The sequence below is a fragment of the Gracilinanus agilis genome, chromosome 1 (genome assembly GCF_016433145.1).
Source record: "Gracilinanus agilis isolate LMUSP501 chromosome 1, AgileGrace, whole genome shotgun sequence".
Taxonomy (NCBI): domain Eukaryota; kingdom Metazoa; phylum Chordata; class Mammalia; order Didelphimorphia; family Didelphidae; genus Gracilinanus; species Gracilinanus agilis.
In genome coordinates this window covers 709,305,668-709,326,428 of record NC_058130.1, presented here as the reverse complement: position 1 = coordinate 709,326,428, position 20,761 = coordinate 709,305,668, and the positions used below count along the sequence as shown (strand labels likewise).

General features: G+C 37.5%; 1 protein-coding gene across 9 annotated transcripts in view; it reads right to left on the bottom strand.

Annotated features, from left to right (window-relative positions):
- The window catches only part of SMARCA4 (SWI/SNF related, matrix associated, actin dependent regulator of chromatin, subfamily a, member 4), a 100,512-nt gene that overhangs the window by 61,085 nt on the left and 18,666 nt on the right, over window positions 1-20,761 (bottom strand). For all 9 annotated transcript variants that reach the window (XM_044670164.1, XM_044670106.1, XM_044670115.1 and 6 more), the window contains exons 2-7: window positions 12,176-12,308; window positions 11,291-11,695; window positions 10,358-10,456; window positions 2,552-2,810; window positions 1,533-1,659; window positions 348-521 (exon numbers count right to left, since the gene is read on the bottom strand). In XM_044670164.1, the coding sequence (XP_044526099.1) occupies window positions 348-521; window positions 1,533-1,659; window positions 2,552-2,810; window positions 10,358-10,456; window positions 11,291-11,695; window positions 12,176-12,308 (1,197 nt within the window). The remainder of the gene's footprint in view (window positions 1-347; window positions 522-1,532; window positions 1,660-2,551; window positions 2,811-10,357; window positions 10,457-11,290; window positions 11,696-12,175; window positions 12,309-20,761) is intronic.

Genomic DNA, 20,761 nt, shown 5'->3' with positions numbered 1-20,761 from the left:
GGGTAGGGAAAAACGGTATATGTAGGACCAGTAGAGGAAGAAGCATTTATCAAATCCTGTTGCCTGACCCTAGGCCCCCATCTTCTAAGAGTCCCACTGATTTATACCCTTCTCTTGCTCAAGGCCCACCCATCAAGACTATATCCAAATGGGATAAGCTGACTGGCTTAAGGATACATAACACAAAGAATCCAGTAATTCAGTTATAGCTATAAAAATAAACCAATGTTTCTTTTTCTCAAGAGTTTTTATTTCTCTGAACAAGATGCTTGACTAAGACGCATATAGCAGCAGTTAACCCAGGGGAACAAACACAGGGGAAATATTGGATTGTTTGTAAGATTTACCTGGTGCTTTTGCCTGCGTTTCCGCTCTTGTTCAATCTTTTGCTGCTTCTCCAGTTTCTCTGTTATTCTAGCCTCACGAAGGGACTGACGCTTACTACGTTTGTAAGCCTTGGCATTCAGTGCAGTTTCCAGAGCTGTGTCTCTTCTCATGCATACCACAACTTCCTGACGTAGCTTTTAAATAAGTTCCCATTTTTTAAAAATTAGATATAGTATGTAATTATATAATACTATAATTGTAGCCTTAATTATATATTATATAATAATCACAATGTCATCAAAGACTGGAAATATTTTTCACTGCCTAAAGCATTATTCTATAATTTAAACAGGAGCCCTGGAAAACAACTAAAAGATTACAAGTACAAATGAGGAATACAGTATGTGTACTTGAATGACAAAAAGAATATTATTCAATAAGGGTGGCAGTTTTTTTTTTTACCACTATGTAATTTTTACTGCTTATGTCACACTTCTGAAATGCCATAAAAAAAAAACAAAATAGTGATATGTAAAATCTATTCATTGACTTCAACTCTGTCCTAAACTTGATTACATTGGAAATAGTGCAACTGTTCTTTATGAACATAGCTTTTAACCAGAAGGAATAATAAAAGGAAGAGTCAATATAGTTAACAGCTTCTTTTGTATGTGTGCTCAAGCATATGTGTGTGTTTTAAAAGGATAATTAACTATGCTTTATTTCACTTTATTGACAGCTATCTGTGTGCAACTATTTCCTTTACTTGCAACATGGATTGGGTGTTTTCTTTTCCTAACTAGAAGGGGATAAAGAGAGGGAAGGAAGCAAGGTATAGAATTGAGTCCCTCCGATCCCACCCAAAAGAAGAGAGTGGCTGACTCATTTTTTAAAAATGCACAGAAAAGAAGAAATTCACAAGGAACCACAGAGAAGCAGGACAGTTTTAAAAGTAAGATGATGAATTTATTAAATTCTTTTTAAAACCCCAAATTATGTGTAATGGATATTCATGATTTCACATAAATAATTTTTTTAAATATATGGAAATGTTCTTTTTGGGGGAGTTTGTTAAATTCAGAATTAAAAAAAAAAGTTTTATGAAATTTCTTGCCCACTCTCTCTCCTCCTTAAATTAAAGTTCACCCAACACTGGCACAGTGGCTCAGCCATAAGAATATTCTGGTTCCAGGGTCTGTACCTACCTGTCTCTGGAAGTTTAGCAGTCTGAGTGCTTTGAGTTCAATGGTTGCTTTTGTTCTCAAGTCCCCAGCAAGGGACCCAGGAAGGTTTTCAAGTTCCTGAATTCGGTGGGCAATCCGGGCCTGTAACCTGTTTAGGAAAAACCAACCCATTTACATAAGGAATTAAGACATAAAAACGATTTTTGTTTATAATGTCTACTCTAGAACAGATACTTTAAAAAGGGAGTTTCCAAAATTATAGCTCCTTAAATTCTGCCCTTAACAAGGGCAAAAAAATGCTTTCGAAAAACATATAGCACTGTGAATGAACTGGTCTAAAAGATTTCATTTTAAAAGGACTTAACTATGTTATGATCAAATCATGTCTTTGGAAACAAAATTATATCTATATGGCTAGCTCATAAGGTAAAGGTAGTAAGTATTAATTCCAAGGCAGAAGAGCAGTAAGGACCAGGCAATTCAAATTAAATGACATGGTCATTGTCACATAACTAGAAAGAATTAGAGACCGTATATCAACCCAGGACCTCTCATCTCTAGGCCTGGCTTTCAATCCACGAAGCCACCCTACCTGCTCTGGCAATTTCTTGAATATGCTTCTCTTATTTTTTAAACTTTTACTTTCCATCTTAGAATTTATACTGTGTGTTGGTTCCAAGGCAGAAGAGTGGTAAGGGCTAGGCAATGGGGATTAAGTGACTTGGCCAGGGTTGCACAGCTAGGAAGTGTCTGAGGCCAAATTTGAACTCAGGATCTCCCATCTCTGGGCCTATCCACTGAGCCACCCAGCAGCCCCCTAAATATGTTTCTCTTATAATGGAGGGTTTCAGTTTCTTACATTTTTTTTTTTACCAAACAAAACAAAAAATGCACCACAAAACAGATTTCCTAAGAGAATACCACTACAAAATAGAATACTGTGTAATATAATAATACGAAAATAGTTTTAGAAATCCAACATCCTCATAGCTTAGGAAAGATAAATACAATCTTGAGAATGGAAACTTAAGAAGGCTTACCTATATTCTCTCTCCTGCAAAATTTCTACTGGATCAAGTCCTCTTGGCTTCTGGATAGGAGTGATTCGATTCTGTTTCTGATGGAGCTGAACCATAGGGGCAGGCTGGGCTGGCTGCCCAGGGGACTGTGTTTGTGGAGGCATTACAGGAGAAGCTGCAGGAGGTACTGCAGGGGGTGCTGGTGAAGGACGCCCAGTTGGCTGGGGAGGAATCAGTTTCTGAGGTGTGCTAGTGGGGGCTGCAGCATTTGCCATGGGTCCTATTTAAGAATCAAATAGAAAATAAGTTGTGACTATTTCCATTTTAAAAAATATATCATAACCTTAAAACCTTTAAATGCAACTGAAACAAAAAATATGATTAAAACCTAAATAAATTTTAACGAAAATTAACAAATTTATTTCAATAAATGTCTGATCTCTTTTTTATCTTGTTATTTTGACTGTGATACTTCAATGGATTTATGTGACCTGAAGTGGGTACTAGCAATACTGACTCCAACCCTCCCATGGCATAGCTTCTCATTTTGTGAACTCTTACACATATCTTCATAGAATCCTGATCCAATGTGTCATCCACCATACTGGGGCTTTGTTCTATCTAGTTCTCTCTTTCTTCCCCTTTATTAGCAGAACTGTCATCTTCAGCAATTGATAAGCCATTCACTTGGATCCAACCTAGTTCCGGAAATGGTTGGGCTCTCCAGGCATGCATAGAATATTCATGAAGTTACACCTAGAATCACAAGCTCCCAATAAAAATGGAACAAGAGGACAGATCTTTTCAGTAAAATAAGCAATGGGCCACTGATAGTCTCTGACTATGCTTTTGATTAGCATGGAGCCCACCACATATAATCTGGTTGAGATGGCTCCTGTTTATGCAGCAGCAAAGCTTGGAAAAAAATGCAATCTCAGTTGGTTCCTACAACAAACAACCCTTTAAGATATGTACTATGGGGTAGTTAGGTAAGTGGATTGAGAGTTAGTCCTGGAGACAGTAGGTCCAGGGTTCAAATCTTGATTCAGACACTTCCTAGTTATGTGACCCTGGGCAAGTCACTTAATTTCTATTTCCTTGCCCTTACTGCTCTTCTGTCTAGGAGCCAATACATAGTACTGATTCTAAGATGGAAAGCAAGAGTTTAAAAAAAAAAAAGGTAGGTGTTAATTCTATTTTATAGAAAAGGAAACATTCAGTAAGAGGTCACATAACTCAGAGTCATATGACAATTACATGGGAATGCAGAGGACAGTAGTTTAAAACACCACACATATATTGTAAAAGTGAAAATTGGGAAAATGCCATCTAAAAGTGTATATATTTCTATGGACAGGGGAAATGTATCAAAACTACATTTCCCGTGATCCAACATGGTCCAGCTGTTTCCGTTTCCGGGTCTTTGGGGCATGGGGAGGTCTACGTCGACACAGAGAGGGTTTAAAATCTCCTGGGTTAGGAGATTGCGAGTAGGCTCTTGGCCAGGAAACAGGAGACAGTAATGGAGGCGGCAGTTTTGAATGCTTACAAGCGTGTGGTCTAATGATTTTATCTATCAGCATGGCTTTAATTAAAATACTAATTTATATTATTATATCAGCCTTTATCATTTTTAATATTTATAATATTTATTACTAAACCAATTAACAAAAACAAAAAGATCAACTGTAACAAGAATAAAGGCTTTTTTTGTTTTTATATTTAAATGCTTGCACCTTAGCAGGCAAGTTTCCAAAAGGGTAAGGTGGTTGAATTTACTCCTTATCAGGAGCAGTGGTGCAGTAAAATGTAGACACAGTAGAAAAGAACAAGCTGGCAGTTCTTTATAAATCCAGCTTGGGCCTTCTCTAGCATCCCTGTCAGGTTTCATGAAGATTCTGTGAGGAATGAAATAGCTTTACTTCTGTGTGTGTGTGTTTTTAAATGAAACATTTTCACTCTGAAAGTCTTATGGGATAACATGGAGAAGTCACTACCATGCATGCAATAGTAGGATGAACCCCCCCCAAAAGTTCCTTTTTCTAGCAAAAATTCCAGAGGGGCATGTGAGCTAAAGTAGGAATATCTCACCAAAACACCTCTAAGGTACCACCTCATACTTAGCAGATTGGTCAATATGACAGTAAGGGAAAGTGATAAGGGGGTGAGGTGGATGTGGCAAAATACATTGCTAGTGGAGTTGTGAATTGATCCAATCAGCCATTCTGGAAGGCAATTTGGAATTGTGCCTAATGGCCTTTAGAAAGAATGCTACCTTTGATCCAGCAATACTACTAGCTTTGTACCCCAAAAAGATAATTAAAAAGGGCTATACAAAAATATTCAGAGCTGCGCTCTTTGTGATGGCAAAAAATTGGAAAAGGAGTCTTTCTAAAGACCAGATATGATCATGTCACCCCTCTGGTTATAAACTCTAGGGGCTACTTATCATCTCTAGGATCAAATATAAAAACTTCTGTATGATATTGAAACCACATCCAAAAGAAACCACTAAACTATGCATTCTCTTTGAACTAACCATATCATTATTAGACCTATACAAAAAAGGGATTAAGGAAGAAAAGGACTCATGTACAAAACTTCCTAACAGCCTTTTTGTTGTTATTATTACAGCAATTAAATAGAAACTAAGGTGGCATCCATCAATTGGGGAATACTTGAACAAATTATGGTATAAGTGGAGTAAAAAGGGAGGAAGAGCAGAAAACAGTGCAACAAGTACAAAGAATAAGGAAAGATGAAGAGAATGATGTTGAGAGGGAGGTGGTGTGAAGGGAAGGTACAGCTTTGAAAGGTGCCAGGAAACGTTTTCAAAGCATTACTAACTTACTAACTTTTTCTCAGACTGTGTAAAGCAATGAAAAGTAAATTAAAATAAACACACCTGCCTCGGTTTCCTTATTTATGCTAACTTTGTATGGTGGTTGTAAGGATCAAATGAGATGATAATTGTGAAGTGCTTAACACAGTGCCTATATAAATGTTAGCTATTATTGTTATTTCATCAAGTTCCATAGATTTAACAAGTATCTCTGTACTGATAATTCTCAAATGTTCCTATTCTGCCCCAGATAGCACAAACTGGATGTTTATGACCTAAACGGAACTCATGTTTTCCCCAATGTCTCCCTTTCCTACCTTCTCTATTCCTATAGAGCAGGGGTCGTCAACGTATGGCTCTTTCTGCAGGAGCCATAAAGTCAATTTTTTTTGAGGTACTGTTACAGGAGCTGCACTGTGAGCACTGTATGGCTCTCACAAAATTACATTTTAAAAAATGTGGCGTTTATGGCTCTCACAGCCAAAAAGGTTGCCGACCCCTGCTGTAGAGGGTCCCTCAAACTTACAACCTAGAGTGTCCTAGATTCCTCACTCTTTTTCATCCCCTACATCCAACCAAGTGTCAAGGTCTGCCAATTTCACCATTGTGTGTGAAGGAAATTATTGAGGATCATGAGGATAGAATCAAAATCCTGGTGTCCCCTGTAGTCAGCAGAAAAAGCCAGCAATTGAGGCAACAACCCAGATGGCCCCTGGGCATCCCCCCACCCACACCAAATCTCTTGCTTTTGGCTTCTCCAGGATGGAGATAGATGAGATGCAGTAGATGGTTGTTGCAGTAAGGAGGTTTAGGCTTTAGTTAACAAAATATATTTTTAATAAATATATATTAATCCTTTCTTTAGAAATGATCTATGTCCCTGCTCTTTTATCAACCTTTCCTTTCTGATTAATAAAAATATTAAAACTCTATGGCCAGACTCACAATTTTAATCTTAACAGTTCCAACCTCTCTTGGATTTGCCCCCTTCTCTCCTCTGACACTGCTACCACTTCAGTGCAGATGCTTATAACCTCACACTTTGATTTTTGCAATAGCCTTTCCCTTCAGCCAAAACGACTTTCCTAAAGCACAGGTCTGATTATGTCCCTCTCCTCCCAAACTTCAGGCTCCCTCCCAATTGCCTCCAAGATTGAATATAAAATCCTCTGTTTGATTTGGAAATAGGTCTTGATCTATGACACATGTTAAAACCAGTGGAAATGTGCATCGGCTATGGGGGGGAGACGGAACTGGGGGGGGGGGGAGGGTGAAGGGGAAAGTAAGAGCATGAATCATGTAACCATGTTAACTTTTCTAAAAAATAAAAATTATTAAAGGGAAAAAAAATAAAATCCTCTGTTTGGCATAGAGTTCGTCAGAACTTAGCACCTTCCTAACTTTCCCACATTTTCATACCTTATTCCCCACCAGATACTCTTCAATCCAGTGATACTAACAAGATACTTTATCTCATAGCCCCACGAATTCTCTCTGCCTATCTCTTATGCCTAGAATGCTTTTCCTCTTCAACTCTACCTATTTCTTTGGCTTTAAGTTCCAACTAAAGTCCCATGTTTTAAAGTATCCCCAGGAACTCACTCAAATTCCACGAGGGAGAAATGACAAGAGACCCCAAGATGGCAAGGCAAAGTAATACAATACAATACATAATAAACTAAACCTAAAGTAGGAGAGGAGGTTCTAATGATTGAGGCAATCAGGAAGGGCCTCAGTAAGGAGATGGCCCTTGAGCAGAGCTTTGAAGAGAGCTTGGAGCTCCAAGAAAAAGGCAGAAGGAGGAGACTGCACACCTGGAATGGGGAGAAGGGAGAGGACAGCACAGTCTATGAAAAGGTATCAAATGCAAATGGAATGTTAAAAGTAGGGAACTTCTAACAGGTCACTGATCAAAACACAGAATAGATGAGGGAGCATAAATGTGTAATTGGAAATGAAGTGGAGCCAGATTGAAGTGCTTTTAAAAGCCAACCACAAGGTTTGCATTCTTGCTAGAGGTCATATGGAATCAATGATGCTTCACAAGCAGGAAAATAATAGACTTGTGAATTAAGAATATCACTTGTTTGATACATGTAAAACCCAGTGGAATTGCTCTTTGGCTATGGAAGGGGGGAGGGAAGGAACATGAATCATATAACCAAGGAAAAATATTCTAAAGCAATCAATTAATTAAATAAAATTAAAAAAAAAATAAGAATATCACTTGTTACTATAGTGGAGCTCTGAGCCTCAGTAGGTGATATCAATCATGCATCTGTACTATGTTTGGTATAAAGGTGATGAGTCCCAGAGAGCAAGGGAGGGTGATAGTAAACTAGGCCAAGCCAGAAATGAAGTGAGTCAAAGCTCAGGAGGTGGCCTGGGTCTGTGAGGAGTTCCTTTACTTCTAGTCTAGGTGAGATGGAGAGATTAAGCTTTAAAAAATTATAATAATCAAAATCTTTTTTTAAACCGTGGCAGCCATGGAGGATGGATTAAGGTTTTGTGGTGCTTTCCTTATAACATCTTAGATAATAAGGCTGTGCCAGTATTACTGTTGCCATTTTATAAACAAGGAAACTGAGGTCCTAATAAATTCATTGATTTGCCCAGCATCACAAAGCTATTAAATGCACGATGTAGGATCTGAATTCAGATCTTCCTGACCCCAAAAATACAGCCTTATCTAATATGATACACTACATCTTTGGTTCCCAAATGCTGACCCACAGAGCAAAGGACAATGGAAGGCTCCTGTCCTTTGTGAGTTCTTTTGGCTACCAATCTTTTACAAAGCACCTGTTCTGAACCCAAAGGCAAACTTTCACATCTGGCACTATAAACTTTCATCGTCCTAGATTTCTCTCATTGTTCTAGCCTGCTGAGATTATTTCATTCTGACATTAACAGTTAGTTCTCCCTCCAATCATCCTTTTATCCACAAAATTGAAACACAGAAATTTAGTGGTTTCTTCCAAATTAATGATAAAAATGTCAACTAGCACAGGGCCAAGGACAGATCTGTTCCTAGAACTCTCCCTCCAGGTTGAAACCAGTCCATTGTTCCACTGCTGCTGTTTATCTGTTTCAGTTATTTCTGAGTCTGTGACCCCATTAGGGGTATTTTTGGCAAAGATACTGGAATGCCTTGCCATTTCCTTTTCCAAGTCATTTTACAGACGAGCAAACTGAGGCAAACAGGGTTAAGTGACTCACTCAGGGTAACAGACCTATTAAGTGTCTAAGGCTGCATTTGAACTCAGGACCTCCTGACTCCAAGATTTCTTATCTACTATGCCACCTAGCTGCCCTGTTGGCACATTAATTACTACTTTTAAAATCTAGTCACTCCACAGTTTCATATTTTTAACTATACTTTCACTTAGCTCAAAGCTTTCTTCTTAAACCATAATGATGGCAAAACAGATTTTATCAGATGCCTTAATGACCTGACCCTGTTTACCATTAGGTTTAGTCACTATTTATCTATAAGATAGTTCTTAGGGACTCTAAAAGAGGGATTCTTTTTTAAAAATAACCTTTACCCTTCCAACCATTCTGGAGGACAATTTGGAACTATGCCCAAAGGGAATTAAAAGAATGCCTGTCCTTTCATCCAGCCATACCACTGCTGGGTTTGTACCCCAAAGTGATAAGGAAAAAGATTTATACAAAAATATCCATAGTCCTGCCCTTTATGGTGGCAAAAAAAAACTGGAAAATGAGGGGGTGTTCATCAATTGGGGAATGGCTAAACAAACTGTGGTATCTGATGGTGATGGAATTCCTTTGTTCTGAAAGGAATGATGAACTGGAGGAATTCCATGTGAACTGGAAAGACCTCCAGGAATTGATGCAGAGTGAAAGGAGCAGAACCAGAACATTGTACACAGAGACTGATACACTGTGGTAAAATCAAGTGTAATGGACTTCTCTACTAGTAGCAATGCAATGATCCAGGACAATCCAGAGGAACTGATGAGAAAGAATGCTATCCACATCTAGAGAAAGAACTGTAGAAGTAGAAACGCAGGAAAAAAAAAAAAAAAAAACACCATGATTGATCACGTGGTTCAATAGGGATATAATTGGGGATGTTGACTTTGAACAATCACTCTATTGCAAATATTAATGATATAGAAATAGGTTTTGAACAACGACACATGTAAAACCCAGTGGAATAATTCGTTGGCTTCAGGAGAGGGGAATGAGAAAGAGAGGGGAAGAACAGGAATCATGTAACCATGTAAAAATATTCTAAGTTAATTAATCAATAAAAATTTAAAAATTAAAAAAATAATGATAACCCCTACTTTCTGACTTAGTTTCAGTTTCAAGGCAGAGGAGTGGTGAGGTCCAGGCAATGGGGGTTAAGTGACTTGCCCAGGGTCACACAGTTAGGAAGTGTCTGAGGTCACATTTGAATCCAAGACCTCCTATCTCCAGGCCTGGCTCTCTATCTACCGAGCCACCTTACTGCCCCTTAGAAGCAAGATTGTTAAACTTTTTTGTTTCACAGGCCCCTTACAAAGTCTGATGAAATCTATATAAAGCCTTCTCAGAAGAGTGTTTTTAAATGCACAAAATACATAGCATCATAATGGAAATCAATTCACTGAAAAAAAATTTATGGATTCTAGGTTAGGAACCCTTGTTATAGAAGGAAACTTCAAAATTTCCTTTCTAGGATGATGTCTCCTTACCTAATTCACAAGGGAGAAATAATTTTTAGAGAATCCAAGAGACCAGAAACTTACAACGGTTTTTTATAAAATAGCATGGAAAGCAAATTCAAGGTCTTCTAGAAACTGTAAAGGCTTAATCCTAGAGAGATGAGTAATAAAAAATTTTCTTTCAAAGCTGGCTTTACTCTCGTCACCACTTTTCTTCTATTCAGTCTTTATAGCTCCAATATGCTTATTCTTGAAGTAAAAAACAAAACAATAATACAAAAGCTTCGTCAAAGGAAGAAAAGGTGTTACCTTCGGGCCAAGGCTTTGGGGGTCCACCAGGAGGCTGTCCAGGCATTCCTGGGGGAACTCCTGAGGGTCCAGGAGGGGGCATATTTGGCCCTCCCATACCTGCAAGTAGTTGGAAACAAATACAATTTATTTTTTAAATCTGTGTATGATAAAGTAAAAGGGGACTTTTGTTTCCAAATATTTATGTGGGGATATGATAAAGGAATTAATTAAATTAATTAAATAAGTCACAAGTCTTTTGACTTTGTACTAGTAAAGCTACATGAGAAATGTAGATCAGCCCCCTTTAATGAAGTCTACTCTAGGGTACCATGAAAGGCTGAGGACCAGGGGTGAAGGGATGACTAAACAAAGAGTAATATATGTGTGTGTGTGTGACACACACACACACACACACACACACACACACACACACACACACACACAAATATATAAATAATATGTGTGTGTCCTTTTGCTTATTTATCCCTTCCCCTGTTGGGAAAATTTATTAGTCAAAACACAAAAAATAAAAACCAAGTCTCTAAGCCAAAAAGAAATAGATTTATTGAGAGGGCCAGGCACATAATACAGCTGGACTCTGGCAGGCAACAGAAGATCTCAAGCCTTGAGATCAGAACCCTTATAAAGACACTTTTGCCATAAGCTTGAAGTCAGCAGATATGTAAACAAGGGTTTTACATAAAAGATGGAGGGGTCAGCAGTGTACACAGTATAATATGCGCACACAGAATACTTAATAATTTCAAAGCACAGCAATGTGACTGAACAATAATAAAATGAGATGACTGAATCTACGCTGATCCTTAATATTAAAAGCAATCATGGGGTAGGGGCAGGGCTAGAGGATTTCACATTCATAGCCCCCACCCAGGTGGGCCATTCGAGGTTGTACTCTAAACAACAGAAACAACACAAGCAGTCAGTTCTTACCATGAGGTCTGTTATAATTTGGAGGTGCGGGGCCTGGACCAGGCCCAGGTCCAGGGCCTGGTCCTTGTCCTGGTCCTGTCCCAGATACAGAGGGTGGAGGTAGTGTTGGCATTTGCTGCTGCATTCCTGGCATTGGTCTTTTTCCCTGCACTGCCATCTGCAGGTGATCTGGTAGAGGCTGTCCTCTGGCCAGCATTTTATAAGCCATAATTTGAGCTCTGAGCTGATGCAGCTGGTTTTGATTAAAAGGCGTTGGGCCACGGTTCTGTTGTCCTAATGCTTGTGGGTCACTACCATCTAGTGGTACCCCACCAGGACCAGATGACATCTGTGGGGCTGAAGAAGGGCCATTAGCTGGAACAGGACTTGAGGCATGCTCAGAGCCACCCAGAGGAGAGGGATAACCTAGAGAGAAATGAAATGCCCAAAAAGTCACTTTACATATTTCTCATGGTTTTTAAGAAAAACATCATTTTTTAGAATCCTATGCTGAAAGCGGGGAATGACCTGAGCAACCTTTGACAGTTCCTCTAAGACCTTTAATGCTATATACATAAGGATGTCATGAGAGTGGATTTTGTTAAATAACATGAGAGTTCGCTTTTACAGACTTATAATTAGTAATGTTTTAGGTTAGCAAGGAGACACAAAACTCTAAACTATTGTTGCTCAAACAATTTTATCTTCTATACATGTGATATGGTATAGCTATGAAAGCCCACATCCAGAAGGAAAATGACAAACCAAAAAACCTCTGCCAGATCAAAGTAAGCTCAAGTTCAGAGGCCCCACTATAAGGCATATAATATAGCTTTGTTATTGTAACTATATAAACATTAAAGGGGAAAATAGTTTGAGAGAAAGGCCATATGAGAAAAACAGTACCTTGAGAATGCTGATCCATTGGACTTGGAGGAGGCCCCATCCCTGTATGTCCCCCAGACCTCATTCCCATCCCTTTCATCTGGTTATATCGAGGATCATCCGACATTCCCTTCTCATGCATGGACTCCATTGGCTATAATTTTAAAAAGCAACAAAGCAGCATCTATGTCAGATAAATCACTTTCTGTAAAACTGAATCATTATTACCAACCCACACTTCTGGAAGGGTATGATGTAAGAGACTGCATGCTAAGAGATATAAGCTATGAGTCCTATCTGTAATGGATTTAACTGTTTGAAAAAGCATACCATTCATCTAATGTGGCACACAATACAAAGTAAAATATGTTAAATTCCAAATTAGTGGCACAGATAATAAATGAATTTATGAGAAAAACAGAATTACTTAGAACTGAGGGAAATCAGTGAAATATTAATAGAAAAAGTAGGAATTAATATAGATCTTGAAGACAGGTATTCCTTCCCAGTAGGGAAAATGGTATGAAGAAAACAGTAAGGGTTCAAGGGGATAAGAATATAAGAGAATAAGGGGATAAGAATATAAGAGAATAACAAAGACTCCATATCAGACATTACTACTTTGTGATCATAGGCAAGTCACACTCTCCCAGAACTACATATTTCTTATATATAAAGTAGAAATGATACTTGTACTCTCTTACCTTAAAGAATTGTGAGGAATAAATTTTGTGAAAACTTTAAAGTCCTCTCTGATATGAACTACTACACAGGTAAAATACAAATAATGATTGTGGAACCACTGACGGTTTCTTAGAGAAGAGAAAAAGGATAGTAGGAATGGATAATGGCAACATTTACCAACAAAATAAAGATCTGAGAAGTGAAATAATGGTAGTGTAGGGTGTCAACAGAGGGAAAGAATAGTTATTCTACAAGCACTTGTATAAGACAAGGCCATTAATTGGGATGGTAGACTGGACAAAAAAGAAAGCATAGTTTCAATAGATATGATAACAGAAGAGAGGAATGAATACAACTGGAATTAAAAGGAAAGAAAATAGTTTAGGCATGACTGCTAAACTAGATACCAAATATTTTAAAAAGCATTAGAGATACTTAGTTTTAAGGAGAAAATGATACAGAAAGGGGGCAGAAGTGATACCTATCAGCTTGTGTGTGTGTGTGTGTGTGTGTGTGTATAGAATAAAGATATATATAGAATAAAGATAATGATAAAAGTGAGCTAGATATCATAATTTGGGGAGACTTGTAGGTATCACAATACATTTATAACTAGATTAAGGTAACAGAACAGCATATAGTTTAAGAAGATGATAAAAGGTAGAAAGGGAGAGGAAGTGATTCTATATCAAGATTATATTCGTAAGTGCTTGTTAGTTGAGAACATAAAGTTTAAAAAAGATGACATCACCTATGTGGAACATTCATGAAGTTGAGGAGAGGCTGGGGTAAAGAACACATGATAGATAAAAGAAGAAACAAAATACTGTACTGAAAGCATATACTACAGGCCACTAGACCAAAAAGAGCAGTGATGGTGAACCTTTTAGAGACTGAGGCCCCAATTTACAACCCTCACCCCTTACCCCACCCCATCTTACTCTAGACAGGGAAGGAAGGAAGTGCTCCCATTGGGCTACTGAGCAGAGGGGTGAGTGATGGGAGAAATGTCCTCAGGTGCGGTGGAGAGGGGAAGAGAAGCAGCCCCCTCCAGTCCATGTGCCATAGGTTCACCAACCCAGAGTTAGAGGAACTGGATGGAAGTGTCTGTGATGGAGACACTTCAATTATCCAGATATATGCTGGCCTATCTCTCCGCTAAAAGCACTGTAATGAATAAGTTCTTCAACTACATTTCTTATCAATCTTTTCATTTTTTCAGAAAACAGATGATACAAGAATTATTACTCTTCTAAATCAGTTTCTGACCAAAAAGAAAGACAGTTGGATTGAGAAAGCAAAACAATAACATTATAAATGTCAAATGATGACAATTTTGGGGAGGCAGTGACTGCTGACATGATGCATGAGGGAAATGCTAAGCAAGGTCTAAAATGTGCTCCCTACCCTGTATATACATCCCTCTCTTGAAGAGATATTTTAAAAAATTCAAAAAAAGGACAAGGATGATTTCATGACCTGAGGGAATTTCAAGAGGGACAGGAGGTATTCAATAAGGAAATTTTGATAAAGCACAACTGATTCTGATGAGCAAGATGAACTTCCAAAATAACCAAATGTGGCTAAAGAAGAAGTTCACCAACAAATTTATATTTAACAAAGAAATATAAGAGATGGAAGGGAAGACTAGAAGATTAACAGGATAAATACAAAAGAACAGTATGGTTTTGTAAAAGCAGTTTCAGTCAGATTAAATTCCATTTATTACAATAATCTCCAAACGGTTACTTAACCTAAATAGTAAAATACCACATAGTTTAAAAGTTAGAAGAGAACCAGATTAGGTAAATTTCACAGGTATAGATAAGGGTAGTTTTTATTTTTTTAATGCAATTACATTTTCCTCAATTACATGCGTAAAATTTTTTAAATTTACTTTTTAAAAAATTCTCTCCCTCTCTTGATCCCTCCCCTTGAGAACACAAACAATTTGATATATAGCTCATAAATGGGAAGTCGTGCAAAACATATTTCCATATTAGCCATACTGCAAAACAAAACACAGAATGAAAACAACTACAAACAAGAAAAATAAAGTAAAAAAGTATGCTTTAATCTGCATTCAGACTCCATTAGTTTTTTTCTGTGGAAGTGGATAGCATTCTTTGTCATAAATCCTTCAGATCACTGTACTGCTGAGAATAGCTAGGTCTTTAAAAGTTGATCATCCTTACAATATTGCTGTTACTATATACATTTTTTTCCTTGTCCTGCTCATTAAATTTTGCATTGGTTCATATAAGTCTTCCCAAGTTTTTCTGAAACTAACCTAATAGTATGCCATCGCAATCACAAACTACAACTTGTCTAGCTACTCTCTAACTGATGGACCTCCCCTTAATTTCCAATCCTTTGACATCACAAAAAGAGCTACTATAATTATTTTTGCACATAAAGGTTCTTCTTTTCCTTTTACTTTAACCTCTTTGGGATACAGACCTAGTAGTGGTATTGCTGGGTCAAAGACTATATACAGTTTTAGTGCCCCTTTGGGCATAGTTCTGTGTAATTGGAATTTTGTACCCTTGAACTACATTTCCCAGCATTCCTTTTTCACCCCCATGTTGTGTCCTTATGTTTTAAAGATAACTTGCTGTAACTCTGCCCCCCCCCCCCCCGCCCCTTGCATAGTCCAGGAAACTTCTCTTTACTAATGGTATTTACTTTCCTCTACTTCAAGTGATTATTACTAAAGCTTATAAAAATATAATACTTGGAGTATTAGATATTAATTTTTAATCTTACATTTCCAAATTGCTCTCCAAGATGAATAGATCAGTTCACAACCCAACTAATAGTACATTACTGGTCCAATTTTCCCACATTCCAACATTGGTCATTTTCTTTTTCTGCTATATTAGCCAATCTGATAGGTGTATGTGGTACCTCACAGTTGTTTTAATTTGAATTTCTCTAAATAATAGTAATTTGGAACACTTCAAAAATATAGATATTGTAATAGATAGTTTTGATTTCTTCTTCTGAGAACTGCCTGATCATATCTTTTGACCATTTATCACCTGGGGAATGGGGAAGAGTTCTTAACCAAAGAAAGGTTATAAACAAAGACAAAAAGTAAAATGTGATTACTCTTGTTACATGAAATTGAAGTAATACCGCAGCAATGCTCAACAGAATGAGTTACTCTGAAGTACAATTTTTTTATTGCTTTTTGGGGGCAACATGGTTAATATGGAAATGTTTTCACATGTATAACTGATACATTGCCTTCTCAATGAGAGGGTGATATTAAAGAGAAGGAGTGAATATGGAACTCTGAATTACAAAAAAAAATAAATAAAATTTTTGGAAAAATAAATGAAAAAAAAAGACAAAATAAAATCTTGGTAATATCTAAAACCAAACACATAGGAGAAAAGAGAAATGGTCAAATGAGGGGAAAATTTTTGCTTTAATCTTTGGCTGTCCAAGATATGTAGATGGAATTAACTCAAATATAAGACCAAGAGTTGTCCCTCAATAGATAAATGGTCAAAAGATACAAAAACAGATCTATAAAGAATTGCAAACTATTAACAACTACATAAAAGAATGTTCCCAATCACTAATAAGAGAAATGTAAATCAAAACAACTCTTAAAATTTCACCTTGCACCCAGAAAATGAGCAAAAATGTCAAAAGATGAGAAGAGCTGATCCTGAAGGGAGGAGATAGGGAAAGATGATAACTCTATATATAATGTGTTGGTAGAACACTAATTAGTTGGTAAACTGATGTAAACATTCTGGAAAACAAGTTAAAACTACCTGAAGAGTGATTTGAATTTCCATACCCTTTAACCCCAAAAGTTTTACAGTAAAGCATACACCACCCAAAGAAGTCAAAAATGAAAGGCCCCTAATACACCAAAATATTTAAAATGGTACTAATTGAAGTAGCAAAGAACTAAAAACAAAGATGCCTATCAACTAAATATACACTATGGCATGACTATAATGGAATATCATTGTGTTATAAAAATGATATAACACAGAGAAGCATAAAAGACTCATGAACAATGTGAAGTAAGAACTACCAAGAATATAAACATAATGACAGCCACATAAATGGAAAGAAAACCAAAAATTAATGCTGCAAAATTATAATTGTAATGGGTAAAAGGAGTTTTGAATGGGTAAACATTAAAAGGTTGGTCACCAGGGGCAAATCCCCAATTAGGGAATAAACTCAAGTCAAAATAGACTTTTATGGAAATTTATTTACAATCCAGAAGAGGAAGAAATAAGGAAATAAGAATCTAACAGAGTAGGTAATTCCCTAGTTAATCCAGGTAGATCTAATTAACCCTCCTCAGAGGGAAATCCAGCTTTGATCCCAAAGCCTGGAGACTCAGAGGGCCAGGTTAATCCAGGCAGATCTAATTAACCCAAGGCCAGAAACTCAGAGGGCCAGAGGCAAATGAAGCAAAAGCTTCAGTCACAAAGTCTCTATTAAAAGGGAAGTTCCCCTAGAGAAGTTCAGGAAGATTCAATCTTTACACTCACCATGTAGAATTCCAAAGGAAGATTTAAGAACAGTCTCACCAAAGTCTCAGGGTCCCAGCCAGCACTCCTCCACAAACCAGAAGAGCCCCTGACTCACTCAACTCTCTTTTTATAAAGGGGTCACTTATGTGTCACTTCCTGTGCCTTCCTCCTAGTTTGCGTGTCCAATCACAACAGATGCTTCTCTTAGGACTGCCCAGGAGGCAGTCAGTAATTTCTGATTTGTTACTCTAGCACAGACCACCCAAAAATGGAGATGTTTTCACCTTTGGTGGTTAAATCTAAAGATGGGCAGTGTAGATTTAATCTAATTATCACATAATGACTAAGTTTGGTCCATAGAAAATAAAAACCTTTACCTTCCTATTGATACTAAGTAGTGGTTCAAAGGCAAAAGAGCGGTAAGGGGTAGGCAATTGGGGTTAAGGGTTTGCCCAAGGTCACACAAATATGGTGTGAAGCCATATTTGAACCCAAGATCTCTCATCTCCAGGCCTGGCAACTCTAGCCACTGAATCATCTAGCTAACCCCAATCCTCTATATTTATACAGAGATGGATGGTCCTAAAGATAGAATATATGTCAGGCTTTTTTTTTGGACATGTTGGTTAGTTTTGCTGTACTTTTCTTTATTATAAGAAGTGACTCTTTGGGAATGGCTGGGAAGAAAAGATACAATGGCAGAAATGTAAGTGTTCTAAAAAAAGTTTTAATAGAAAGTTCATTAAGAAAATATTAAAAACAACTCCAATTCGCTAATAAGATAAATGAAAAATCTTGAGGTTTTATCTCACAACCAAGCAAATCAACAAAGTTGACAAAAAATAAGAACAGTAAAGGCTGGAGGTTCTTGAAAAGACAGGCACATTGTCTGATAGCTCATACAGCAAGACTGAGTTGTGAACTGTGGTTCCACCACAGTGGAAAGTATAACTCATCTCTAACTTAGAAATAAATGCATTTCGTGTAGCCCAGTTATTCTGGAAAGCAATTTGGAATCATAAAATTTCCTCCCCAAAGAAGTCAAAGACACAAAGAAAGATCCCATTTACACCAAAATATCTGTAGCAGTACTTTTTGTACTAGCAAGGAACTTGAAAATAAAAAGTTGAACAGTGGTACACAGAATTAATGAAATGAACATAACAATGACTATGGGAATTCTGAAAAGCACAGGAAAACCTATGAATATGTACAAGCTGAAGTAAGTAGAACCACAATAACTACAAAAGAAATGCAAAAAGTCCCCTCCCCACAAAAAAACAAAGCAAAACACCAAGACAAACAGAATATTATATAACTATAGTAACTATACTACCCCTCTCCCTTTTTTAGAGGGAAAGCAACACTGTAGAAGATTGCATATACCAACAGACCTGTTTGATGGATTGGTTACTTTTGCTGAAATATTTATAAAAATTGTTTTTTATCCTTTGTTATAATAAAAGGCTTGCTGGACAGTGGGGGAGAGGAGGACATATTTAGAAATGAATGTGATGAAAAAAAATCAATATTAAAACAATTTGGGGCAGCTGAGTAGCTCAGTGGATTGAGAGCCAGGCCTAGAGATGGAAGGTCCTGGGTTTGAATCTGCCCTCAGACACTTCCTAGCTGTGTAACCCTGGGCAAGTCACTTAACCCCCATTGCCTAGCCCTTACTACTCTCTACCTTGGAACCAATACATAGTATTGATTCTAAGCCGGAAGGTAAGGTTTTTTTGTTTTGTTTTGTTTTGTTTTTTTTTTAAACCAAACACAATATTGTAGGAATGAAGCCTTTTATAGCTAAGGCATTCAATAATTCATATTGTGCCTGTTTAGCAATGTTTGAGTTAAGAGAACAATTAAGGATAAAGATCTCTACTTGATGAGAACGGAAAGATGACAAGTAGAAATACTTAACATTTATCTTGTTTCTTTTGGCTGGCTTAGAATGACTATAGCACCAAAAGAATTAGTAGACATGTCTGCTAAACCCACTGCTAGTTACTTTTGAGGAATTTTGAAAAATAAGTGTGGTAAAGATGGGTAAATGTGGTCTTGATTTTCAAAAAGGTAAAACCTAGTGATTTTTGAGGAAGTGAAACAAACAGAAGAGGTGTTATTGAAGTTGGGAAAGTCCAGTTGGGTGGTGCAGTGGATAGAGTGTCAGCCCTGGAGTCAGGAAGACCTGATTTCAAATCTAGACTCAGGGGCTGTGTGAACCTGGGCAAATCACTTTTAACCCTGTTTGCCTCAGTTTCCATATCTATAAAATGACCTGGATAAATAGCAAATTACTCCCAATATCTTTTCCAAGAACCCAAATGGGGTTATGAAGAGTTAGACATGACTATCTGACTAACTAAATAAGTCTAGTAAGACTGATATACATTTATGATACAATGCTAGAATAGACCTGTAAAGAATGACTTGTAAATATTTTAAAAAGAATGAGGTAACTACTACAAGTCAGCATGGTTATTAAGAGTAAGTTTTTTTTTAAATTTAAACATTTATTAATAATCATTTTTAACATGGTTACACGATTCATGCTCCTACTTTCCCCTTCACCCCCCACACTCCCCCCACCCATGGCCGACGCACATTTCCACTGGTTTTGTCATGTGTCCTTGATCAAGACCTATTTCCAAATTGTTGGTGGTTGCATTGGTGTGGTAGTTTCAAGTCCACATCCCCAATCATGTCTACCCCGACCCATGCACTCAAGCAGTTGCTTTTCTTATGTTTCCTCTCCTGCAGTTCTTCCTCTGAATGTGGGTAGCGTCTTTACCAAAAATCCCTCAGAGCTGTCCTGGGTCATTGCATTGTTGCTGGTACAGAAGCCCATTACATTCGATTTTACCATAGTATATCAGTCTCTGTGTACAATGTTCTTCTGGCTCTGCTCCTTTCACTCTGCATCAGTTCCTGGAGGTCTCTCCAGTTCGCCTGGAACTCCTCCAGTTTATTATTCCTTTTAGCACAATAGTATTCCATCACCCGCATATACCACAGTTTGTTCAGCCATTCCCCAATTGAAGGACATCCCCTCATTTTCCAGTTTGTTGCCACCACAAAAAGCACAGCTATAAATATTTTCGTACAAGTCTGTTTATCTATGATCTCTTTGGGGTACAAACCCAACAATGGTATGGCTGGATCAAAGGGAAGGCATTCTTTTATAGCCCCTTGAGCATGATTCCAAATTGCCAGCCAGAATGGCTGGATCAGTTCACAACTCCACCAGCAATGCATTAATGTCCCAATTTTGCCACATCCCCTCCAACATTCATTACTCTCCCCTTCTTTCATTTTAGCCAATCTGCTAGGTATGAAGTGATACCTCAGAGTTGTTTTGATTTGCATTTCTCTAATTATTAGAGATTTAGAACACTTTCTCATGTACTTATTGATA